The 27,182-nt window shown below is 45.2% G+C and overlaps 1 protein-coding gene and 1 non-coding gene across 4 annotated transcripts in view; both read right to left on the reverse strand.

The window, feature by feature from the left end:
- Sash1 (SAM and SH3 domain containing 1) overlaps positions 1-27,182 on the reverse strand; it is a 224,609-nt gene that overhangs the window by 88,979 nt on the left and 108,448 nt on the right. For all 3 annotated transcript variants that reach the window (XM_029482360.1, XM_029482359.1, XM_021174241.2), the window contains 2 exons: positions 1,811-1,861; positions 1,644-1,693 (listed from right to left, as the gene is read on the reverse strand). In XM_029482360.1, coding sequence (XP_029338220.1) covers positions 1,644-1,693; positions 1,811-1,861 — 101 coding nt within the window. The remainder of the gene's footprint in view (positions 1-1,643; positions 1,694-1,810; positions 1,862-27,182) is intronic.
- LOC115032204 lies at positions 11,412-11,539 on the reverse strand. Its single transcript, XR_003837861.1, has one exon. It is a non-coding gene; the product is annotated as a small nucleolar RNA SNORA36 family (small nucleolar RNA).

The raw sequence follows: 27,182 nt of genomic DNA on the forward strand, positions 1-27,182 counted from the left end.
CAGACAGACAGACAGACAGAGACAGAGAACCAAGAACACACATGTCAGTAAATGCTGGTTCTGAAGCTGAGCTTTGTTTTGAAGGTAAAAAGGAATGCTATAATTTTCAAGAAACATTACTAGAGAAATGAATCAGATACTTTTTTTAAAAGTTCAAAATGTTTAGAAATACTTAAACATGAATCAATTAAAGACCAGAAGCAAAATGGCTGCACCATACGGACAGGGAGAAGGGGTCGGCGGTGATGTTGTAAACAGTGTGTGCGGTGCAGATTTTTTGTTGTTGTTAACCTCAGGAGTCCATCTGTCTCTCCCTTGGCCACAGGAGACACACCATATTTTGAAGGAAAGAATACTAACAGGGAAAACATGACTCCTCCCCACCGAGGGAAAGGAACACCCAACTTAACCAAGGCTAATCCTTGCTGGATGAGTCACCTCCCCCTAGGAAGGAAAAGCACTTCTTCTTCTTTCCTGAAGGACGGCCCCTGCTCCCAGTGCTTCCCCAGCATCTCAGTACCTCCAAGTTCAAAGCCAATGTGCACGGACACCCCGGGCCTGCTTCAGCCTGGGCGTGACTAGGATCCTGGCAAGATACAAGTCAGCTAGAACAGGAGATGCTTACAAAGTGTGTGCTAACGTCCTCTGCCTCTGCTTTTTGTTAGCTCTTTGGTTTCATGGTATCACTCTTTAGTCTTGCCCCCCAAGCCCACTGGGCCCCTTAGGTTCAGAACTGCAGCTTTCTGGTAAAGCGGCATTCACTCCTGGACGCTGCCAGCAGCACACACGTGGCCGGATTAGGCAGAGGGGGCTGTAAAGCATGCACGCGAGAGCACACACACACACACACACACACACATGCGCACTCGCCCAGCATGTGCCTCTCATTCCTAAAATACTTCATCCCTAAACCACCACTGCTCTGTCTCCTTTGGCACAAACCAGGACAAGTGGCTCTGGGCCAGAGGAAGTGTCTGTTTAGAGATGTGGACTTTCTTTAAATTTCTTTACTTCGGTACAGTCACAGGTAGAACATTCTAGCATGATGATACCAGAATAAAAGAGAAAAGGGAAAGCCTATATATAAAGAAGTTTGGTGGGTTTTGTTTTGTTTTTTTAAATTGTCCAAAAGAAATGCAGAACATATAAGACACACCATTATCTTGGATGGGAGTAGAACTTATAGAGTCTAAGTTAGGACAAGACAACAAAAATATTCCTTTAACAGAACAGGTTCATGAGCCTGCGCCAGCTTCTTGCACATACATCACACATTTTGGGACGGCGTACCTAAACAGGGAAGCCTTTCAAAATCTATGGCTTTACTTAGAATTTATTTATTTTTTTTTAACTTGGTTCCTTTCTGCATTTCATCCTCTATTAAAAGCTAACATCAAAGATGCAACTCTACCCCCATTGACTTACCTGACCTTTCCCTTAGCTCCAGACATTTATTTGGGACTCCCCTGCAACTAGTTATGCAAAATTAATAACCCTCCTAAAAAGCCTCAGGCATCCCCAGCTGGACTGCAAAGGCCACCTTGGTAGATGTGCCACACAGAACATGTTAAAAAATATCACGTCCAGCTCCAGGCCTGAGCCGTCCTGGAAGCGCAGGCTGGGGCAGGACGAGAGTGACTTACTTTCTTTCCACTTCTGGTGTTGACACGGCGCTGCAGAAGCCTAGAGACTCCTAGAAGAGAGAGAAGGTTCTCATGTCAGCATGGGAGAGCCGAGTCTGATTTCTACAGAATGTCACTTAAGGGAAAAGGCAGAAGCAAAACTAGATGATGAACGTGGCTGTGCTTACTTCGATCTGGGACCGCAGCTGAAGTGACGTGGGGCTGGCGTCGGGTTTCTCCTAAAACAGAACAGATGCAACTTTAATGAGACTCCCAAACGTGGCACACACAGAAAGATAAATAGTTGTGTAAGAAGAGATGGGAGGATTTAGAAAACACTCCGCCGTATAGAGGGAGGACATGGCTGAGCTAAATGGATATTTCTGGAAAACCTGAAATGCTTTTCAAATGGAAGTTCAGGACTTTACAACTGAACTGTTGACCAAATTCCACTGCTATCATCTGCTCGAAATTGTATTACACACAAACACCATCGACTGAAAGGCACCGACAGTTACTGGTGAAAGGAGAATTGGACACACTGGACCACCATTGGGCATTGAATTTACTACAGCTGTTGAATTGAACTCTCTAACAGCAGAGTTCGGGCCTAATTATTTTATGTTTGTCTATATTTCTGGGGGGTGATGGAGCAGGACCGGACAACACACTGGTGTCCTGGCATGCATGTGAAGGTCAGGGATCATCTTGAAAGAGTCAATTCATGCCTTCCACCAAGTTGGCTCCAGAGATCAAACTCAGGTTGCCAGGTCTGGTAGCCAGTGCCTTCACCTGCTGGGACAGCTATCTTGGCAACCAAGGTGATTTTTGAAATTCTAAATCTATTCAAAGGATTCAAGTAACATAAGGCTTGTTGTAAATGTGTGTTAGAAAGCTGGAACACTAACTGGATATTGCTTTAGCCTTTTAAAAAGAAATCATCGTATAATGTAATACAAATGAACTGGCCTGCTTGAAAACTTATAAAAGCTCTCAGTTTACAGGTTATGAATGATATAAAAGTGCATGATGCTGTGAGTTTATTGAGAACCATTAAATCACAAGGACAGAGAAATCAATTCTAGAGATAAAAACCAGGTCCTGTGACACCTTGGTCTTATAGGAAAGGATGTGTTTCCCTTGAAAATGTAAAGCAAACGGGAGCCGGAGACAGCATAGCACGTGATGCGAACAGTGGGCTGGGAGGAGCTCTGATGGTTTACATGTGAAAGACAGTACTAAGGAAACACATGGATGTAACTCTAGGGAAGGGAGAGCCATCCGCACAGAACAGAGCCTCACACGGTTGATTTTGTTTTGTTTTTAAGAGACTAATTCTAAATCAACACCAGTGTAGTAAACAAAGGTTCGTATCCTGGGCAGGTCTCCAAAGGCGTGGCTCAAGAGCACACACTTAGAAGCAGTTTCTGGCAAAACAACACAAACAAAACACATTGACTCTTCACCAGGGCCATACCTAGGCCACTGCTAACTGAAAGTCTGACACCTCTGCCTTCACTGTGCACCTGTCTGTCATCTTTACTTCAGCAGAAGGCATAAAGCTAAATCCTGATCCTGATCCTGTAGTCACCTTGGATTCCTAGAATAGGATAATTATCCATAGGGCAGTGGGATACTACGCTATCACTCCACACCCCAGAGTAGCACTGTTCATCTTACAGAGACCAGAGCTGTCCTCTTGCATGCATGAGACTAAGACATCTTCAGACCACCCTCACAGAGCCAAAACAATGGCCAAGCAGACCACATTTTGACAGAGACTGCCTACCTATGCAGACCTCTGATCTTCCAAAAGCACCTGTCAGTACCCTGAAGACAGGCTTGGCGTCACTGGACCTTTCATCTGCTCTACCAAGAGTGGTGACACTGATTAAAATTTTCTCTCTCTGCTTTTAAAGATTACTCTTTGATTGACATATTGAGATGAGCAGCTGAGCCTATTGAGAACTGCTGGGGTCAGGTTTCTGCCCTGTAAAACTCCAGCTACTATAAGAAGGTGTGTGTGTGTGTATGTGTGCGCGTGCGTGCGTGCGTGCGTGCGTGCGTGTGTGTGTGTGTGTGTGTGTGTGTGTGTGTGTGGTGTGTGTATGTGCGTGTGTGCATGTGTATGTGTGTGTGCTGTTAGAAATCATATTTGAACCTTTGATTTGTAAGAAACCCAAGTTCTTAGCAAGCCTCAGGCCTTACCCTCTGTAGCTTCAGAGAGACCAGTTAGGCAGACCTGGCATTTTGAAGCTATCTCTTTGAGGTCACTTAGAAGATGGGATAGGCCAGTAGACAGCCCTCCCTTCTCCCACCTTTATCTGTCCCTCCTTCTAACATGGCCGCTTTGAATAAATCTCCCGTGTGCTCATTACCATTCCCCATCTCTGAAATTAGCATACTGGGGCTAAAAGCCTCAGCCTAGAATGTCAGAATTGGCAGAACTCAAGTTATCAGGTTATGGTTACCCAAGGCTCTGGCTATAATTCCCCTATCAGTCAGTTGTAATTTGGTGGGCACACGAGGCAAAAGTCGTCTATAGTCTATATTGAATGATTCCAATTTCTTCAATAATCTGATTGTGGCAGCTTTAACCACTGTTCTATTCTACAGGACTATGGGTTGACTTTAGGAGCTGTTTGGTTCGCCTCAACTGACATCCAGGAAGCAGACAGGTCATGGTCATGGTCATGGTCATGGGCAGTGATGGGTTCTCATGGGCCTCCGTACTAAGTTCACTAGGAGTCACGATTAGCAGGATCATAAGAGAGCAGCAGAGGAACTTTGCTGAAGGAGGGAAGCAGCAGAGGACGGGGACAATTCAGAGTAAAGCCACAGATGTGAGCATGCGGTGGGAATCACGCCCAGACACAGGCCATGCCCATCAGTGCGATTTCTCCCGGGGTGAAGGGGTGGGTTCTGGGAAGGCGCAGCTCAATGCTGCATGTGGTGGGTGACCCTGTACAGTATACACTGAAAGCAGAAGGAGGGTGGGTTGCACGCTATGTAGGCTGGTTTTTGTTTTTGCCACAAGAAAAACAATGAACGTGCCAGAATGGGTAGATCTGAGAAGACGACTGTGCACAAACAACCCGAGTGAGGAAAACACATTTTATGGGACTGGCTGCTTGCTCAGCCTCTCAGCCCACACCCCTGCATATGAAGCACCATAGAACTTCACTGCCCTAAGGCCCTGCGGGGATTGTGTGTGTGTGTGTGTGTTTTATTGTGACGGGACAGGAAGACTATGGTGTGCCACAGATTGTTTATGGAGGTCACAGAATAGCTTTTAGGGGACCAGTTCTCTCCTTGTACTGTAGGCTCCAGTGATTTTACTCAGAGTGTCACTTTACCCTCTGAGCCATCCTGCCAGCCCATCCCCCTGGTTTTCCTACTTGCCATTTGTCTAGAGTATCTCCATTTCTGTAGCAAACTTGACACATATTTTTTTCTTAACGAGGCAGTGTTTCTAACATGTCAGAGCTATGTTCAATTCAAAGTCCAACTGGTTGGCCCTCTGTGGTCATCATGACTGCTGCTTACAGCTCAATCTAAAATGCAGAGACTTAGGCATTGGAAACAATACATAGAGAACTGTCGAGCTTAGAATGCATTTCTGTAAGAAAAAAAAAAAAGTACTATTTTCAAATATACCCAGCTCAAGGCAAAACCAGTTGCTTGACAAGGTTCAACAGATATACACATGTGTGCCCTGCCCTGCTTGTCCAGGTGTACACATGTGGTGTCCAGTTACATTACCAGCACGCAGGTCCAATGCAACACTAAGGCTTAAATGAATATTGTTTTTCTAATGTGTTCTAACCTGCTATGCTGTAACACCAGACTCCAAACCCACCTGAGGGCAGAATAAGGTCCTGGCAAACAGCTTTCATGAGCCATCCCTCTCTCCAGCTGTTTCCAAGTAATTGTGGAAATTCACATTTCTCTGTCCCTGTGGCTGCCAGAATCCCATGCCAAATGAACTTTACAGCTGGAAAGGAAGGAGGGACAAACCACTGTGCTGTTCCAGAGACAGAAAGGAAGAACACCAGGCACCCACCAGCTCAGCTCAGGGCCAACTCCTCCTCCACAAGGACCGCAAAGGAGGTGGACAAAGCCAGGCTCCATGGCTCACGTAGTGGAACATGAGGAAAAAGCAAATTGGCTCAGGCTCTCACTGGTAAGCTGGTTAACCAGGGAGCCCGTAGTCCATATCGGTACAGCTGAAAGGTCCTTTAGGGCCAGGGAGATGGCTCAGTAGGTAAGCGCACTCATTGTCAAACCTGATAAGCTAAGTTCCATCCCTGGAACCACACCGTAAGTGGAGAGAACCAACTCCCTGAATCCTTCTGATCCTTCCCTGAGCTCTGTATGTGCATGCACACATGTACAGAAACAGAAACATGGAACAGAGCACTTCACATAAAGAAGCTTTGCCTGAGAAGATTTAAACACAACCACCTCTGACTTTCAAGGCTTAGGAGGTCTAGAAGATGACACCCAGTAAGCAACATCTGGCCTTCACACCTATACACGTGGGCAACACATACACTTACACTCTCACACATACACACCACTCACATACTCATAACACACACACACTTACACACTTACACACATTCTCACATACTCACACACTTATATACTTACACACTTATACTCTTACACACTCACACATGCTCACACACTCTCTCACACTCACTCACACTCACATACTCTCTCTCTCTCTCTCTCTCTCTCTCTCTCTCTCTCAAACACACACACACACACTAAGGTGAAAGAGAATAGCTTAGGAAAACACCCAACATTGACTGGTAGCCTCCACATGCACACACATGCAAGGAACACCTGCATGCACATGTGCACACACACACACACACCTCTGGAAAACAACAACAACAACAACCTATAACTAGTTGTTATACTAGTTGAGAAAGAAAATCAAATTTTAAAAAAGTCTCAGGAGGTTGAGACAAATGTCAAAGTTTAGCCCATGGCAAACTTTTTATAACACATGCTTGCAAAATCGGATTTATAATGGAAACACAGGCAGGGAAGGCTCCAATGTAATATACATAAATGATATGTTTCTGTTCTTGTATTTTCTTCCCTCCTGAGCATTAATCTTTGAATGACTTACTCTATAAATTATTGAACTTAGTTCAAAAGCAAATGAAATTTAAAATACCCATTTATTGAATGGCAAAAGTGCCATGTTGAAATTATTGTGATTTATCTGTTTCTTTAAGATTCCTGTAGCAAACTTACTTCATTGCTCAAAATTATTACCTGGATGCATAGCTTACTCCGGTGTAAACATAAATTCACTCTCACTTCGCAGCAGCAGCCATTTGTCAAGATCTTGTTAGTGCCTTCACAGCCAGGAGGCCAACTTTTGCTCTCTGCAACTCTAAACTGCTCCGCTCTTCGCTCTTCGCTGTACTAACCATTACAGTGGGGAAGGGAGGAAGCACTGTGTAACTGGGATAGAGTCCACTCACCAGGCCCAAAAGCCCGCTTAGATTATTCATGGTTGCAGCAGCTCAGACAGGAAGCAGAGATTGGCCCTGTTGAAGACAATCCACAATCCAGTGGATTGTTAGTGGATGGTCAATCCTCCTCTATGTGGCTGGGTTTGGAATGACTTGGAAGATACAAGCCTAGGTATGACTTTAAGGATACTTGCAGAGAGGTTTAACTGAGTGTGCTGAATGGGCTGGGGTATCCTGATCCATAAAGTGGCTAGGAGAGGAGCCATCTGGGCACCTCACTCGACCATTAGTAACCCAGTATAACCAAATGTCCCCGGCCATGCCTCTGGCCACAGCAGACTGCATCACCTCTTAATGGGATGCAAATACGCTCCCCCTTCACCCCCCAACTTGCTTTTTGTTGGTGTTGTAGCTTGAGTTTGAACACTTGTGCTGCAATTTGGGAGGTTCTTGGAACATTATGGAGACGGAGGCTCACTAGAGGAAGTACGTCACTGGGACCAGGCTTCGAGGTTTTACAGCCTGGCCCCACCTCCTGTTTGCTCTCTGCTTCCAGACCGCTGATGTATGATAGGATGGCCTTGTGGCCCTGCTTTCAGGCCTCACTGTCTTGAGGCACTCTTATCTTTGCTGTGCATGTCAACCAAAGTAATCCTTTCTCCCTTAAGTTGCTTTGGTTGAGGTATTTGTGTGTGTGTGTGTGTGTGTGAGAGAGAGAGAGAAAGAGAGAGAGAGAGAATAACTAAGACAGTCAAGTAGTTAGTTGATCATAGTAATGGGAAAAGCAGCTATTGTAACAAATGTTTGTTTACTGAGCATTAATGACTGTGGGTACTGTACCAATACTGAAACCACGGAAGCCAGGACATTGCTGCCTGCCAGTGAGAGAAATTCTAGTCTAAAAAGACTACTTCTCTCCATTACCTAGAGGAACTCTTTCTCTGACTTTCTCTGTGTCTCTATCCCCCACCCCACCCACCGCCTCTCTCTGGGCCTGGTGGTGTAGCTCAGTGCAAGAATGAATGTTTGGTACATGTGAGGCCTGGGGTTCTAGTCCCAGGACTGTGGAAACAGAACAAAAAGGACACATTTTCCACCTAAGGGTATGCCACATCGGCTAACGGATGAAACGGTCAGCATATAGACTACGCGTGCTAAGGAGACGGCTGCCCTGCAGACAGATGCACTCTGTGAATCTGTAAATCCATCCCTGGGGAGGGGCTCGATGGTCAGCTAGTCTAGAGCAGACGCTGTCTCAAAATCTGTAAAAGCCATGGAAAAAGAATCCAGACATTGACCTCTGCCCATACACACGCACAGGCATACAAGTCAACAAATATGAGTGCCCCTACACACACACACACACACACACACACACACACACACACATGGGGGGGGAGGGGGCAGAAGGGGGAGGAGGAGAGAAAGGTGGGAGGGAGAGAGGGAGGGAGAGGAATGCTTATAAATTAATAAGAAACATTATTTCAGATAGGAAATAGGCAATAAATCACAGGAATAAAGACATGAAAGCATGCACGTACAAAGACTTATTCAGTATTGGCTGATGAAATATCTGTGCCAACCAGAAGCCCACATCTGAGTTAGAAAGGCACATGGGAACCTTCCGTGTCACTTGCATTCCCTTTTAAGTGCTTCCGACTTTCCCCTACAGTATGTATATTCTACTTTTATAACCATAAAGCAAAGGTAAATCTTTTCTATTTAAATTACTTGCTATTCTTCTCAGAATTTATGTCACCTCTGGTTCAAGATTACACGCACTCAAGCACACACTATTAAAATCTCATGTTGTTAACCAGGACCTAACAGATTCGGGACCCAGAACTGTGGTAAGGGGTTTGTTTTGGTTTTGTTGTTTGTAATGCATTGGTTGTACAATCACTAATTTCTTCTCTGTAGTTCTTTGTGAAACATTTGTCATTTAAAGATGCAAGCTGGGTGGCAATCTCAGCCTTGGGGAGATAGAAACAGGAGGGTCACAAGTTCAGGGCCATCCTCAGCTTCATGGTTAATTAGAGGCTAGCCTGGGCTACATTAACCCTGTCTTAAACCCACCCCTCAAAACAGAACAGACATCTCATACCATATTATTTATATTACATTATATAATTTAAAATTCTGAAACAGAGCAAGATCCCCTCCCCCAGCCCCCACCCCTTCTGTGGTGCATGGTAAGGAGGGACAAAGGCATTTTCTCATCTCTCCTCAGTTCTACTTCAGTCACCTACATAGCATAAAGTCTGTAATCAGAAAACTGTTAGACATAGGACATACTCAGATAATTTGCATGTAAGCAGTCCATTGTGCCTGTATTTACCACCCAGACAAAGATTTTTTTTTACTCTCAGGCAAAGCAAACAAATAAACCCCTCCCAGAAGAATACAAACAGGAAACATATTCAGACATGGTGGTCAAGGGCAGAACACACATGGTCACAGCAGATAAAAGCAGAGAGCCTGGACACACTGAGTGATATACCTGGGAAAACAGGATGAGGAGCCTGGCAGTGTCCCTAACCACCACAAGTCTATTTAAAAGGGAAGTCAACACAGGCGAGGTTATAGCTGAAAACCGAGATGAGAAAGGGTTTGCCCACAATATGAACAGATCTGGTGTTTTGGTTTTATTGTTAAGGTTTCGTTTTCTAATTGTGTGTGTATGTACGTGCACACATGTGTATGCACGTGTGAGTGTCCACACGGGCCAGCAGAGGACATTAGATCCTCTGGAACAGGAGACACAGACAGTTATGAGCCAGCTGACATGGACGCTGGTCACCAAGCTCTGGGCTTCTACAACAGTAGAAAGTACTCTTAACAGCTGCCCCACCTCTCCAGCCCCTTGGATTTTTTGTTTTTTAAAGACCTTAACTTCTAAAGTAGTAGGAAACTACTTCCAAGCCCGACATAGTTTTCCCTATGAAGCCTTAAAACAGTGTATGCAAATCAAAGCATTCACACCTGACCCTTTTCATTCATACTTATTTACAATCTGACAAGGAGAGTCCTGGAGAGCACTAAGCCTTTGCCGCAAGAACAAAGCTAGGCTGCGAAAATATAAACTTTAGATGTCAAAGGTCACACAGAGTCAATCTGAAGGCTCTTCTTTTGATTATGCTAATTTTTCCTCACCACACAGGTGCCCTGAACCCCTCATGAAGACGCCCATTGTACAAAAGAGAGAACCTAACCTCGGGAAATGTAGCGGATTCTTGAGGTCCTTGTCACCTTAAAATCTCACCAAGTGTTCTAGAGCTGCTTGCTCCCTCTGAAAAGTGGGAACGGGGACGAAGGAACCAGCAGGCGACTTCAGTGCTGAGCAAAGACTGGAGACTAAAGTGTGTTTTTTGACAGGACCTTAAGAAAACTAAAAGCTTTACCTTCTCCATCAGCCTCCCTGGCCCTCTGGAACGGGGTCAGGTCTCCCATGTTAGGGATAATCATATTCTCCTGCCGACAAGGCTTCTAGAGTTATGTTTAGTTAGGCACTGTTGTCTCAAGAGCTAACAAATATCTGTGTGAATTAAGGATCTAAAAACACTTAGTTGAATGAATAAGTGAGTAAAAAGTTTTAAAGATATAAGGGGGTGGGAGACATTGTGGTACAAACAACCAGTGTGCTACATGTAGTGGTTATTAATAAAAATGTATACATCAATTCAGATTTTATTAATGAGGTGTTCACACTGTAGATTTGACTCATAAAGCATGAAGAAAAAAAAAAAGGCAGAATACCAAAACTGTAAAGCAAAACACAGCAGAAACACGAAAGCTCGAGGAAGGGCAGGAGCCGCATGAGGCTCTATAAATATCTTCCACCACAGGTGCGTGCCAGGGCTCTGATAGGGATCACAGCCATTTGTCCTAACTTACTCTGAGATTGTCATAAAACACCAGACAGGAGGGCAAGGCCAATAAACACAGAGAGCTGATTTCTTGAAGAGCAACTCTTAAATAATTTCAATCAAAATAATATATGTAAAGAAGAAATCCGCACTGAGGTAGTCATCTAACTCCAAATTGACTTGGCGGCTAATCGCTGTGTGTTATCTGCTCCGTTTACCTCATGAGCCCCACACACTACCTAAGTACCCACCAAGGATGGCCCACCAATTCTCATCTTGCGTCTGCCTCCCCTAAGAGCACCCACTGGATCTCCACCCAGAAATCAAGCTTGTCTCAGGTCAGATGGGCAACCCCACCCAAGTCTTTATTTTAAAAACTTCATCCCCAGGCTAGGGCTACCGGGAGGTGGTGAATATTTTTATTTAATTGGTGTAGGCTAGGAAGTATATGAATAGAATAATACTCTCTATTCAATTATTTTTTCTTCAACAACTTTCAATGTCCCAAAGTTTAATTAACAGAACAGGGAAGCTGCCCTGAACTGAACTCACACACACATACACACACTCGCGCAACCTTTAGGGAGTGGAACATAAGGAGACAACATGTAGTGTGAATGAAAGATGGAAAAAGTTCCCCATAGTCTTGGCCATTTGAATCCTTGGTGCCTGGTTGGTGGCACTGTTTGGGGAGATCTAAAAATCATGGCCTTGCTGGAGGAAGTATGTCACACTTTGAGGATTCAAAGCTTGCTATCATTCCCAGTGAGGGTGCTTCTCTCGCTCGCTCGCTCTCTCTCTCTCTCTCTCTCTCTCTCTCTCTCTCTCTCTCTCTCTCTATCTGTCTCTCATCATGATCTCCTTCATGTTCCTGCTTCCATGCCTGCCCCTGACCAACTCTTACTCCTCTAGAACCAGAAGCCAAAATAAACTCACTCTATACATTGTCCCAATCCTAAGTGTTTATCACAGTAAGAGAGAAGCAATGCATACCGACATCATGAACTCACCTCAGAAATGCTCAAAGGGGCTAGCAGGACCCTATCTCTTTCTGTTTGCCTTTGCCTCCTGGCTCACAAGATGGGTAGATTACTCTGCGAGAGGCCCTGGCCAAGCATGTTGCCAGAGGCCCAAAGCGATGTATCATTGCATTCTACATCAGACCCTCCAAAATGATGAGCCTAATTTAGTTAACCTTTTATCTTTATAAATTGGTTATCTCGAGTGTTTCATTATAGTAATGGGAATTAAGCTAACAGAATCTCAGTCTTCCTTATTCCGTGCCTATCGCTCACAGTACTTACCCAATACTTGTCTGACACCACCCACTCACTGCTTCAGGCACTTCATGCTTCTACTCTCACCCAAGAAAAGGCCGAGGCACAGAGAGGTCTTCTCCAAGGCGTGTTAGGAGTGGCCGAGTCTATGGAGGGTCCCTGACTCACAGTGGGTCCACAGTCACATCTGCTGAGCCCTGTGGTTGGTGCTCATGCAAAACGGCTTCCTTCAGCTTCCAGGGCTTCCTGTCCTCCTCCACTGCCTCGCCTGTGCCCACCCTTCCATTCCATTCCTTACCTAAGGCCTGGCTCTCATAATGTGCAATAGCCATCCTCTTCTCTCAGGACAGGGATTCTGTTCCCTCCTTGCTTGGCTTAGTACCTGAGTGTCTTCTATTTGCTACCAGTCCTATCATAAAAGCAGCCAGGTAAGTACAGGACAGACTCAACTTCCCGCCACTCTGCCAATCCATTAACCTGCCTGGAAGAGCCCAGCTACCGGTACTGCATGCAGATCTCTCCAACAGGGTGGGTCAATCTCCAAGTGGTTCTCTCCTTTGTGGTCTATTCCTGTTTGCAATGACTGACTTTGGGATGTTGGTCAGAAGTCATTCAGAGGCAAAGCAGTTGCCTGGCCAGAGTAAAGCCCTGGGTCCTACCACCACCACCACCACCACCACCACCACCACTATCACTACCACCACCACCACAAAATGAACAAAGAACTGGTTTTGTCTGGCAAAAGCTAGAAGTGCAAAGCGTGGGTTTGAAACTCACTTTGGAATTACTTAACACCCATAAGAACTTTTGGTAAAGGTGCCTTCTCTCTTCAGACACCTCCCTCCCCAACAGAGACACTCTCCTGAGCCAATGAAAGGCAAGCAGGAGCCAGGCAGTGGTGGCACACACACCTTTAATCCCAACACTCGGGAAGCAGAGACAACGTATCTCTGAGTTTGAGGTCAACCTGGTCTACAGAGTGAGTTCCAAGACAGTCAGGACTACACAGAGAAACCCTGTCTTGAAGAACCAAAAAAAAAAAGAAGAAGAAGAAAAGAAAAGAAAGGCAAGCAAGCAGGAGCTGCCTTTCTGCAAGCCACAGAGAGGCCCACCACCTGTCAGAGGGCATGCAGTTAATTGGGTGACACTTGTGAAGGGGATTTGCGACACGTAGCACATATGTCATCCCGGATCTCACACATGGCGCCCCACACTACAAAATCCAAGAGCTATTTTTAAAATCTTCCAGTTGAGCAGAACTTACACATGTCTCCTGCCGTGCGCTGTGAATTCATTACTTGTCCACTGAGAGAGAGTACCTCAGAAAGTGTCACGAGTGTGGAGCGGTGCTGGATACTTACCTCCCCCCCCCCCCCCCCCCAACCCCCCCCCCCAAAAAAAAAACAATTCCTGAATTTGCATTCCATGCCAAGTTTGGAGGGAACCCATGAAGTGCTTGCTGTGTGTCATATATTCTTTTGAAAACAACAATCCCAGGGGAAATGAGGGAAGATGCTATGGATGTCACTTACACACAAGTCCATGACTCCCAACACTTGCGGCAATCCCAGGACGTGCTCAAGCGTCTTCAGGGATGGCTCACACAAGAACAAAAGCAGCTTCCCGACAGCCTGGCTGTACTCGCTGGGGCGGTTAGGCCAAGTGGCTCTGTGGGTGTGGGTTTAGATGTGGTATCACGTTTTTTCCTAAATTAACCATAATTACGCAAAAGCTCTTCTGGCTTCGGGAAAAATCAAGGGTTTATTTTTAATTAACGAGGGTAGGTCCCTAATTCCCTCTTTCAAAGTGCTTCCTTTTGCTAAAGGGGATCCTGTGAATTAGCGGGGAGGTTTGAGGAATTGCCTCTGGCTAAGAGCCTTGAGAGTAGTCCCCCTCAGAGTGACATTTGCCAATGACAGAACTATTGAAAGCTGCCCACATTCTACCTGGCTTCTCCTATAACAGCCACATGCTCTGGGACCTCTGCCCATTGGCCCTCTGATGACTACCACCACTGTGGTTTTGTTTTTGGTTTTTGTTTTGTTTTGTCAAACCCTTTTGGATTTATCTTTTACAGTCTCATGTCTCAGACAGCACTTCCCCCATAGGAAGTTCCTACTCAAAGCCGAGTTATAACTCACCTTGAACTCAACTGTTTTTGGAAACAGTTTTGTGTGGTATTTAATTAATATAACTCCTTCAAGTTTTGCTTTTTGGCTCTTGTTTTCAAACTCAGACAATGTGACAAGATGTTGGGGACCCTTTGAAGTAAAGCCTGTGTTGAGGAAATGTCAAAAAATGTCAGGCCCATTCTAGTGCTTGCTATTTAACAGAGAGAAGGGAAGATATTATGAGCAAGTGCCCGGCGTCCTCTAGAGCAGCACTTTTCTACCCGAGGCCCCCTAGGGGTTGGACAACTCATTCACGGAGGTTGCAGAAAACCATCAGAAAACACCCACATTTGCACTATGATTCATAACAGTAGCAAAATTAGTTATGAAGGAGTAATGAAAATAATTTTATGGTTGGGAATCACCACAACATGAGGACTTGATGTGACCCTGTATTAAATGGTCGCAACCTTAGGAAGGTTGAGAATAACCTAGACTCCCTAGACACATGTGACTATTATTGACTAATACCAATACCTAAATTCTTCAGCTACCATACACACACTAGTAGCAGCACTAAGAATTCTAAAGTCATTTGCCACTGGAAGCCCTACGTATCTGTCACCAGAAAAGTAAGGAAACATGGGCATGGAGAGATGTACTAAGTGTTCTTCCACTGACCCAAGTTTGGCTCCCAGCTCACAATGGCATATAACTCCAGTTCCAGGGGGCCTGATGCATTTTTCTGACATCTGCAGGCTCATGCAGACATGTTGAACATGTACATACACTCAATACATGTGCGTGCACACAAACACACACACACACACACACACACACCACACACTTAAAAGTAAATAAATCTTTGAAAACAGTTCGCAAGCTGGATAGAGTGGCATGTGTCTGTAGTCCCAGAAATGTGGGAGTCTGAGAAGGGAGCACTGGCTGAGCTGAGTTCAAAGCTGAGCTGGGAAGATCACCAACCACCTCATCCAATTTACTGTTTATTAAGGCAATAGTGCTACATCCGCTGAGTAAGCACCACCTGTCACTGTGCTTGGTAGAGCCTTACAGAGATGCCTTCAGTTCTTGCAATGGTTAATACCGATTGTCAACTTGACAGGACTTAGAACCCTTGGAGACGGGTCTCTAAGTGTATCTGGAGAGATTATTAAATTAGTGAGGATCACCTCAAATGTGGGCAATGGCATCCCATGAGTTGGGGTCCTAGATTGACTAAGAAGGGGACATCTAGGTGGGCACCAGCATTCATCTCTCTGTCTCCTGGCTCTGGATGCAATGTGACCAGCCACCTCAGCTGCCTACTGTCTGTCATCCCTTCCCAACCACAAAGGACTACATCCTCTCACACTGTAGGCAAATTAACCCCCTCCTGCCCTGAGTGATTTTCATCAGATATTTTATATCAACAAATGTACCACTGCACCACTGAACACAGGGAATGATGGCTCCTGGGAGCATGCACTTAACCTGCCTCACTGCAACAGGCCAGGTCCACAGCCACTGCTGGGCACACAAGAAGTACTTAACAAGTATGTGGTGGGTAAGATTTTAAAAGGTCATTTCTCATAATTACCACTATTATCATTATGTTTTCCTCCTCTTCCTCTCCTCTTCCCCCTCCTCCTCTTCTTCCTCCTCTTTCCCTACCTTTGAGAGAGGGTCCCAATATGTAGCCCAGGTTAATATCAAATTTGTAAACTTCCAGTCTCGGCCTCTCCACTGCTGAGATTAGAGCTCAAGTTTGGGGCCAGCCTGGGCCCTAAACAGTAAGCTCCTATCTCACAATAAACAAAAGAAAGGTAACAAAACAGCTCCATGTTTTACTGGAGTTATAAGAAATCGCCATTTCTGGGTTCACAGGCTAAATGTTTTCCTCTAATTTTCATCAGTAAAACCAGAGCGATATTCTGACACACTGAGCCACTTCCTTTAAAAATTCGGCCTTATCTTTTCTTCAACAGTAATAATCTTCCTGTGATTAACCCCTTACATCTGTTTGGGGAGGATCTTTGCTCTGGGAACTCGTTAGTAACTGAAGTAGCCATGGTACAAACGCCACATTTCAAAGCCAAACACCTCATGCTTCCTCGTGTCTTTCTATGTGAGTACTCAGGGAACTTCTTTTGTTCTTGGAAGCATTCAGTGCAGCTGTGATGTCCTGAAGAATTCTTACTTCACGATATTAGCATGTGCCAGGCACTGTGGTGCAGGCTAGAATCCTAGCCCTAGAGAGGAGAAGGCAGGAAGTTAAGTGTTTGGCCACATGATAGAATGAGGTCAGCCTAGGATGCAGGGAAGCCTGCCCAAGAGGAGGAGGAGGAGGAGGAGGAGGAAGAGGAGGAGGGAGAGAAGGAGGAGATGATTACTAAAAAGTCAAAGGGCATTATTTTTATTAACTTACTGGCTTTGTTTTGTTGTTTAGAGACATGGTCTCTCTATATAATCTTGAAACTCACTATGTAGACCAGGTTGGCTTTGAACTCAGAGAGATCCTCCTGCCTGTGCTTCTCAAGTTCTGGCGTTAAAGGCATGGGCCTCCTTTCCTCCTTCCCTCCTTCCCTCCCTCCCTCCCTCCTTCCTTTCTTCTTGTGTTTGGGACAGTTTCTCTATGTAGCCCTAGCCATTCTGAAACACTCTAAGTAGGTCAGGCTACTCTTGAACTCACAGAAATCCACCTGCTTCTATCTCCCAAGTGCTGGGGTTTAAGGCATGCTCTAGTGCACCCAGATAAAAGGGAACTATTTTTATTCCATGCATTCTAATACATAGGTTAAGTATTCGATTAATGTTGAGTGGATGTGATTGCATAACATTAAATTCCAAAAATCTGGGTTCTTTGTGTAGGAAAAACTTTCCTATTACATTTCTCATAGTCTCACAGTCAGTGTTCAATCAATATTTGGTGACTGACTAAAGGGCAGGACAATGCCCTTGGATAAGATTGGTTGAACTGGTTAAATGAGATCATACTGACCCAGGACCCCGCCATGCTCATGACTGCCCACAGGTTCATGAGCAGAGCCTTCAGCGCACCTCAGGGTAGCTTGTGGCACTTGGGCCTGCTTGTTAGGGAGGCCCTCTTTATGACCCACCTTTGGCAGAAACCTTCTGAAGCCATGTGGTTGCTGCTTGCCACCTTATAAAAGGCAGCTTCGTGTAATGTGGCTTGTTACTTTAAGTGCAACCTTACAATTAAGGCTACCCTAGAGACAAAAATGTAATGTTGGTAATTATGGTTCCTTGGCTTTATAGGAAGGGAGATGACCCCTGCATCAAGAGGCCCCACTCTGACAGCTTTAAGACCATCTGCTCTAGATTTTCCATCCTCCGTCACCATTTGGGCTTGTTAAATGTGGGAAATGTGGGTATGGCTTCCACTTTTTTTTTTTTTTTTTGCTTATAAACAAATGTATGTGTACTTCAGTACTTCAACGGATCCTTACGGTGGGCGTGTCCAAGGACTGCTCTACGAGACACTTTCAAAAATTCACTGTCCTAAGTGTGTTTACAGCCACACAGTGGAATGTGTCTGTGTGTCAAGGAAAGAGTGTTCCCTTGCCGTACGTACGTGAGGAAAACAACACGCAGAGCGACCAGGCTGTCATCTGACGGATGCCGCATGATGGCCTCCAGCAGTTCAACTTTATTACAGAAATCCTAGGTTGTTTGGCTGTAAATACGACTGCAGTCTTCAGGGACAATGTTGAAGTCGCTCAATTAAAAATCCTTACCAAACCCATCGGTGTCAAAATAGCTTTCTCTCTTCAGTAATAATGGCATCTTGTCAGCGTTCCACTTTAAAAAAAGCAAAACTGAGGGGGCTGGAGAGCTGGCTCAGCAGTTAAGAGCACTGACTGTTCTTCTAGAGGTGTTGAGTTCAAATCCCAGCAACCATATGGTGGCTCACAACAATCTGTAATTGGATCTGATGCCCTCTTCTGCTGTGTCTGAAGATAGCTACAGTGTACTGACATATAATAAATAAATCTTAAAAAAAAAACCAAACTGAACTTCAATATTCTGCCATAAAAGTTCTAAGCTCAGTATTACTGTCCGCAGAACACCTCTGGGTACGACTCTCTATAATGGGTATTGCTGAATTACTGAAAAGTAGAAGTCTACTTTCCACACAGGGGACTGTGACACATGTTCTGAGAACACATGGCTGTGGCTTTAACACTAGCCATGCCGGGGTTTATAATGTGAGAAGAAAATAAATAGTAAATAAGAATGTACAAGACAGAAGAGCAGACAGCGTGCTATATGTACAATAACAATGCCACGGACATTCAGAAACAAATATTTCTCTTCTCCTGGAGAAAGCAGCGAGGGCCGGGAGAGGAAGTCGCATAGGAGCAGCAGAACAACAAGACAGGGATGATCAATGGTGACCCACAGATGGCGGGAAGAAGGGATTCTTTAAAACAAATCATGGGGGAGATGGCTCAGTTGGTAAAGTGTTTGCCACGTAGTATAAGGGTCTGGGTTCAAATTCTCAGGACTCATATAAAGCCATTGTGGCAGTAAACATCTGTGACCCAAGTGCTCTGGTTGGGGGAAGGAGAGTGGGAAGATCCCCAAAAGCTCCTGGGCCAGTTAATCTGGCATACAAAGTGGGGTATAGCAATGATGTTCTCTCTCAAAAGAGGTGGGAGGCAAGGAGGGTCATGTCCTTCGTTGTCCTCTGACCTCCGTTACAGGTACATTATTTTGCTTGTCTACTGCTATGATAAAACACCATGACAAAAAGCCAACTTGAGGAGGAAAAGGTTTGTGTGGCTTACATATCCTGAATCACAGTCTATGAAGAAAGCCAGAGAAAAAAACAAAACAAACAAAACAGGGCAGAACCTGGAGGCAGCAGCTGATGCAGAGGCTATGGAACGGTGCTGCTGATGGGCTTGCTCCCTGGATGCTTATTCATTCCGCTTTCTCATAGAACCCAGGACCATCAGTCACAGTGGACTGGATCCTCTACATCAAACACTAATTAAGAAACACGCCACCAGGTGGTTCTGTCTACAGCCCAATCCCGTGGAGGTATTTTCAGTTGAGATTCCTTCCTCGCAGATGACTTTAGCTTGTGCCAAGTTAGCATAAAACTAGCCAGCACACACACTGTACAGACATGTTACCATATTCATGAATGCATGCACACACTTATGCATGCATGTACACACGCATGACAGACACAATTTCTTTAAAATATCTTGACAACAGAACCTAAGGGAGAACCTCAAACCCTATACTTAGAGGTTGAACAAGGCCTAACTAAGAGCTTAAAGTAGCAAGTTCTTAAAGACAGCACAGAGATGGCAATGATTTTTGAGGTATAACACCAAAAGAAAAAACTCAGGCAAGAAAAAAAAAAAGATTAATTGGACTTTATCACAATTATAAAATTTTGTGCCTCTAATGAGACAGGCTGACTCCATGACAGGCTTCAAATTGGCAGTCAGGAGACTAGGCCTGAATCTGTTTCCAAGTACTGGGCAAGTCCAGGCAAGTCCAGGCCTCAGAAGCTGCCCCACCTCATAGCCTGAAGCAAGGACAATGGGTCAGCAGCAGTTTCCAGACTTCCCTAGCAATGGTTCTAGAATGTCTCTAGAGATAAAGCCAGTGACAGAGGTCACCTACCCCTCCCCAGAATTACCCCCAATGGGTTTTAAATCAGGCCTGTGAGCTCACTTTGGAATCCCCATCTTGGAATGGAAGACCCCAGCATGCCGGACTTCAGCAGAATAAAACACTCTTTGCTTTTACATACTATTTGAGTCTGGGATATCATTCTTCTGCCAATCATGGACCCTTACACCTCAAAGGATGCTATCAAGCATAGAGAAGGACAACCTGTGACAGAAGAAAATGTGTGCAAATCACAGAACTGATGATGTAGGATTAATATCCAGACTATATAAAGAATGCCCACAACTCAACAACAAAAATAACCAGCCTACTTCCCAAAGGGGAAAAGCACAAAAACACAGGTGTAAATATTTTTCCAAAGAAGATATACTGGGGGTGGGGGGAAGACATACAACATCCAAAGATACTGATCCTTAGTAAAATGCAAATCTGAAAGAGCATGAGATGCCACCTGTGCTGGTTGCCATGGCAGTGTTTACAAACCAAGCAGAAAGTAAGTGTTGCTGGAGAGAAATGGGAATGTCTGTGCTCCGCCAGCAAGATCCAAAATAAGGAACACAGGAGAAATTCCTGAAAATGGAGAGCAGTCTAATTCTATGCGATCAAACAGTCCACCTCCAAAGGGTACAAAGATGTAATTTAATTAAAAGCAGCCATTCTGGGTATGCTCCCTCCAAAAAAAGGGATGCAGGAACTCAGATGTATACACCCCATCACAGCCAAATGTCAAGAAACAAGTGGGTAAAACATGGGGTGTGAACAGGATAGAATTATTCAATATTGTTCGATCTTAAAAGAGAGATTGTGGGCTGACTAGATGGCTCAGAGGGAGAAGCACGTTCCATGCAGCCCTTGACAACCCGAGTCATCATGGCGGAAGGAGAGAACGGTCTGCACAGAGTTGTCTCCAACTCATGTACATGTACCCACAGACATAAAACCACAAGTGATACTGAGTTTTAATGTGTACACGTGTGGACATAGGGAGTGGTATGTGCAGGGGCCACCAGAGTCCAGAAGAGGGAGCCCTATCTGCTGGCTAAAGAGACCGCTGAGAAAAGCTCTTCAAACAGAAGTGCCTCAAAAAGGCAAGCAATCTAATTCTAATCCATCTGGCTGCCGGGAGGGAACCCAGCCCTCGCGCACTCATAACCACTGCGCTATCTCTTTGGCCTGCTAAAAATAAAACACTATTTCAAGATGATACTTGTGACAGGTAACCCAGCATGGATGAACACAGAAGACCTTAAGCTAAGTGAAACAAGCCAGTGGGAGGAGGGAGGATGAATACTGTAGACGACTCTCACTTGGAGGTAGAGTCTAGAGTAACAGAAGTCAGAGGCAGGAGGGTAGGGGTAGGCTGCCAGGAGGTTGCTGTGAAGGAGGACATGGCTTCGGTTCTGAAGTGGGGAGGAAAAGGGTTCTGAAGATGGTGGGGGGAGGGGTGATATTTGTACAGTGATGGGAAGAATACATTTAAAATGGAGATGATAGCCAGGCTTGGTGGTGCTTGCCTTCAATCCCAGCATTTGGGGGTTGGGGGGGGGGCGCAGAGGCAGGTGAATGTCTTGTGAATTTAAGGACAGCCTGGCCTACAAATCGAATCTAGGATAGCCAGGGCTGGTTACACTAAGAAACCCTGTCTGGGAAAAAAATAATCAATCGATAAATTAGTGAATAAGTGAATGAATGAATGAATGAATGAAATGGAGATGATAAGGTAGGAGACCATCTTAGTGGCATAGTATTTATCTATCTTTGTGGGTTTTTTGGTTTTTTGGTTTTTTGTTTTTTTGAAACAGGGTTTCTCTGTATAGCTCTGGCTATCCTGGAACTCACTTTGTAGACCAGGCTGGCCTCGAACTCAGAAATCCGCCTACCTCTGCCTCCCAGTGCTGGGATTAAAGGCGTGCGCCACCACGCCCGGCTTGGTGTTTGTCTATCTTACCCAAAGCCCTAGATTTGGTCTCTAGTTGGGGGGAGGGGACAGGGAGCACAGCAGCAGTGAGAAAAAGAGATAAACCTCACCCAAAAGAAATTCCACTCCCCTTTCCATCCCCACTCTTGTCAATGCCTCCAACCCTGCTGGCCCCTCCAGAACATTCCTGAGCTCAGAGGCCTGCCCTGCCTGCCACTCTCTTCCTTACATCTAAGCCATCTCTCTCAGTATCCACCAAGACCTAGAAAGTAATAGTAGCATTCTGTCCTCCTCGAGCAAAGTAGGACCATTCCGAATCTGTCTGCGAGAATTACAACAGCACCCAGCAAATACCAAACAACCCCTTTCTTATCTCTTGTGGCTCAGAAGCAGGTTTTCCTCCTATCGGTATGCTTCACACCGGGTGTCTTAATAAAGTCTTTCAGGAGTGCTCTCTGAAGCCAAAACAGAGTGGAAACGCAAGCACGGTGCGCAACAGACAAGTTGGAGGAAAAGGGCGGCACTTCCACCTCTCTGCAGCAAACCAGGTGACAGGCACCCAGCAACGAAAAGAAAGGAGTGACCACCTAGAGTGACCTACAGTCCTGCCCCTTTTGACTCTGTCCCTTGTCCATCAAAGGATATCTGGCCCTAAGGCCTTTCTTTTTCAGAGAAAAAAATATCCCCAAGGTGCCCCATGAAAGCTTTTTTGAAGCTCAAAACGAGATGGGAATAGAAAGAGTACATTGTTGCTGTCTGGTTTCTTTTTCCTTTGTTTTCATTTACACATTGAGCAAAGTTAGCAAAAATAACAGTCACAATGCCAGGCTAAACCACAAAACCGAGTCTGTCTCAGGCTATGCTGGATAGGGGACTTGGCCACCAAGTAGAGCAAGTTTCTACGGTGAGATGGAGTAAGGGACCTGCGTGAAATGCAAAAAAATGCACAAGCTTCCGGGGTGGGTGGGGCCAGCCGGACAACTGGAGCCAAAACTGGGGGTTGTTTGCGCTTGACTCCTGGAGGAGAAGGCCTAGGAGTCGCTGGATAGAGAAGCAGCTGGTAGGGTGGAGGAATGAACCCCGAGTGGGTGAGGATGACGAGTTGTAGGCAAGAGTAAGCAAGAGCTGTGCTGAGAGGGGAAGGGTGCCGACGGCAGGCAGCGGCTCCTAAGCATCTCTCTCAACCAGTCTGCCCCACATGGAGTAGACCCCCAGAAATAGAGCAGAGCCTCTCACCTGCCAGCCTGCTCAACCCATTTTCATCATAGGAGGTTGAGGGGAGGAGCAAAGGAGCTTCAGCCCTCTATTCTCTGCTCCCCTTTCTTCCTCCTCCTCTCCTCTCAAGAATAGTATCCTCTAGTATCAGTATCTGCTCATATTCGCTCGCACGCACGCACCCCAAGAGCTCTCCCTGCCTGGGGCGAGCGGTCAGAGAACGAACAGGAAGCTGGTAGGCACCTGGTAGGCAGTGGGAAGTGGGCTTATGAGCAGAACCCAGTTCTCCTTGGTCAGAAAGAGCTACAGGTGATTCCCCAATCCGAGCAGCTTCCAACACAGGATTAGTTTATCATCTCTGCCACTCACTCTCCAGCCATACACTCGGCTGGGTTAAACCAAAAGCTTCGGCTGCTGCTCCTGACGCGCTCACTACTGGACAGACGGGATTTGAATCGGGGACAGAGTGCTTGCCTAGCAGCATGCACCAAGTCCTGGGCTCCATCTCCAGTACACCCTCCTCTCCCCGGGCCAAAACTAACAGGAAGAAGGCAGGCACATAGAAAGAGCATCAAAAATGGGTTTGGGACTATGGTGAATTATTCTCCTAGATTTTAGTTCGTACAGGTTTTTTTCTCACTGAATTCTGGACTTACACACTTTGATAACTATTATAAGACAACAGCCAGCCGGGCGGTGGTGGCACACGCCTTTAATCCCTGCACTCGGGAGGCAGAGGCAGGCAGATTTCTGAGTTTGAGGCCAGCCTGGTCTACAAAGTGAGTTCCAGGACAGCCAGGACTACACAGAGGAACCCTGTCTCAAAAAAAAAACAAAAAAAAAAAAAAAAAAAAAAAAAAAAAAAAAAAAAAAAAAAAAAAAAAAAAAAAAAAAAAGACAACAGCCTATCTCTAGAACCACATTAAAAAATAGGTTTATAGAAGGGACCCTTAAAGCATGAAAGAGCTTTTTATTACCTAATATACTTTAATTGGGAGCCCTTCCTCCTCTAATTAGACGTGTGAACCTCAATGCACTTTACATTTTTATTCGCCAGAAGGCTCAGAGGTAATACTGGCACTTCCTTCTTGGAAGCATTAATTCTAAAAATCTCTCTGGCTTTAAAATTAGTTTTTCTTACGTCTTTTTTTTTAACAACAGAATAATAGAAAACTTTGTTGATTGCAAAATCAATGCACAACCACAGAGATTCATTTGTTCAACAAACACTTATTGGTTATAATATATTCTATGCCAAGACTTGTTCTACTCTTGGAGATACAGTAATAGACAATATACTTAGTGTATGGTCCCCACGAAAAGGTGAGAAACCGAGCTCAAGGTTTTAAGTTTGGGAATTAGCAAGGAAGGTTGTACAATCTTATGGAAATACTGCAAACCGCTGAATTACATTTAGGAAGTAAAGTTTACGGGTTGTACCTGTGAAAGTTTGGCAGGCGGCGGGTGATGTTTTGACATGGCTGATGTCTTCTAAAGGGTAGGATCAGAGCCACACTGTGAAGTGCAGGCATAATGCCAGCACTTGAGAATCTGAAGGATAATCCAGAGTATATAGCCTGAGCTATATATGCACTGAGTTCAAGGCTGCCTGGTGCTATACAGTGAGACATTGTCTCAATCAATTATCGATCAGCTAGAGCATTTAATAAAAAGATACCTACCTAAACAGAGGTGAATGTCTACATATAGAGCCTTAATTAGAATTAGAGCTGACATTAATGCTCTGCCACTGTGTTTTTTTTAATCCAGCCCTGTCCCATGAATTCAGCTTAGCTGTTCCCATTAGCTGGTCCAGTTTACTGCATGGCATGGCTGAGAAATGATACAAGCTCTCCCCATCCTTAAAGCCTATACACCGCAGAGTCCCAGCCTTAGGGACTAACCCCAACCCTGCTCTCCCAGGCCACTCCCAGCTGACCGTTCCTTTCACTGGCATGATGACTTTCACTTCTGTCCGGTTGTTCTAGGGCTTCACTCATCTCCGTGAGAACAGGCGAGAACTAGAGGCTAGAGTCTGCTGTACACAGATCCCTGTTACCACGACCAGTGTGACTGACCAGATCTTTATCTGTGAGTATCTAGCCCCTTGTAACACAACCTGCCTGACACACGGCAGTGCTTCCTATCTTAACAGCAAGTTCTTTGTGATACCAAATTATGAAAACACACAAGAACTCTACGAAGTATTTGGTTTCCTTTTGTCGTGTTACCGTTTCCCAACACTTATTCTCCAGTAAACCATGGCACTCCATCATTTAGCGGTCAATAGAAGAGTTTTTACACAATACACGAAAAATCACAACATGGGGCAAGGGGGACAGAGCATCTATAAAATGCCATAAAAAAATCTGTCACTTTGCCTGCCCATCAATATACATAATTTTTTAGTTAAAATAGTACGGGACTTGAGGGCTGGAAAGATGACTCAGTGGTTAAGAGTACTCACTGTCTGCTCTTCCAGAGGCCCTGAGTTCAATTCCCAGCAACCACATAGTGGCTCAAAACCATCTATACTGGGATCTGATGCCCTCTTCTGGCATGTAGGTGTACATACAAATAGGGTACTCATATACATAAAATAAATAAATCTAAAAGAAAAATATTATGGGACTTTGTAGAATCAGGTTGCCTTATTAAATAAACTTTGTTTGTTTGTTTGTTTGTTTGTTTGTTTGTTTGTTTAAAAAGCAGCTTACAGAGCCAGCAATATGGCTCAGCCGGTAAAGGAGCTTGCCACCAAGCCTGACCACCTGAGTTGGATCCCTAGAACCCATGCTGGGAGGAGAGCCTAAACCTTGCAAGTTATCCTTTAAGTTCCACCTGCATGTATGCTCACCTGCCTGCATGAGTCAGCCTGCCTCTCTCTCTTTCTCTCTCTCTCTCTCTCAGAAGGGGGGAGGGAGGTGAGAGAAGGGAGGAGGAAAGGAGGATAAACAAATGGAGAAAGAGAAGAAAAACATTTTAAAAATAAAAAAACTACAGGTAAAAACGGAAATATCTTTATCTTATTTCAACTTCTCAAATAGAATTTTTCTGAAGTCTTTTCTGTTGTGTTCTGAAAGGATATAGAGATTATAAACCAGACACAGTTATAGTGCAGGTATCCAGGCGTGTTGTGTGTCAACTTTCACAAGTTAGAGTTGTCTGAAAGGAGGGAAACTCAGCTGAGAAGATGCCTCCGTAAGATCCCTCTGTAAGGCATTTTCTTCATTTGTGATTGACAGAGGAAGGCCCAGCCCATTGTGGGTGGTGCCATCCCTGGGCTGGTGGTCCTAAGTTCTATAGAAAGCAGGCTGAGCTACCTAGGGGTAAGGACCAAGCCAGTAAAGTACACCCCTCCTTGGTCTCTGCATCAGCTCCTGCCTTTAGTTCCTGCCCTTTTGGAGTTCTTGCCCTAAATTCCTGTGACGGTCAACTGTGATGTCCCTTCACAAGTTGCTTTTTGATTATGTTGTTTCATTACAGCAATAGAAATCCTAAGACAGCGTGTCTATAAATTCTAACTGCCCAGGACACCAAAGTAGGATTACAAATCAAGGCCAGCCTGGGCTGAGAATATAACTAACCCTATAGGAGGAGGAGGGGGAGGAGGGGGAAGAGGGGGAGGAGGAAGAGGAAGAAGAAGAAGAGGGTATGGAGAAGGAGGAGAAAGAGGAGAGGAAAGAGGAAGGCGGAACAAGAGGAAGGAGGAAGAGAAGAGGAGGGGGTGAGGAAGAGGAGGGTGAGGAGGAAGAGGAGAAAGAGGAGAGAGGAGGAGAAGAAGGAAAAGAGAGGAGAAGGAAGAGGAGGAGGAGCTAGTAAGACAACTGAGTGGGTAAGGAACCACCAAGCCGGACAACACAAGTCAGTCCCTGGAACCAACATGGAAGCAAAGAAGTGATCCCTGTAAGCTGCTCCCTGCACAGCGCGCGCACACACACACACACACACACACATACACACACACATACACACACACACATACACACACACACACACACACACACA

This window comes from Mus caroli, chromosome 10 (assembly GCF_900094665.2).
Source record: "Mus caroli chromosome 10, CAROLI_EIJ_v1.1, whole genome shotgun sequence".
Taxonomy (NCBI): Eukaryota; Metazoa; Chordata; class Mammalia; order Rodentia; family Muridae; genus Mus; species Mus caroli.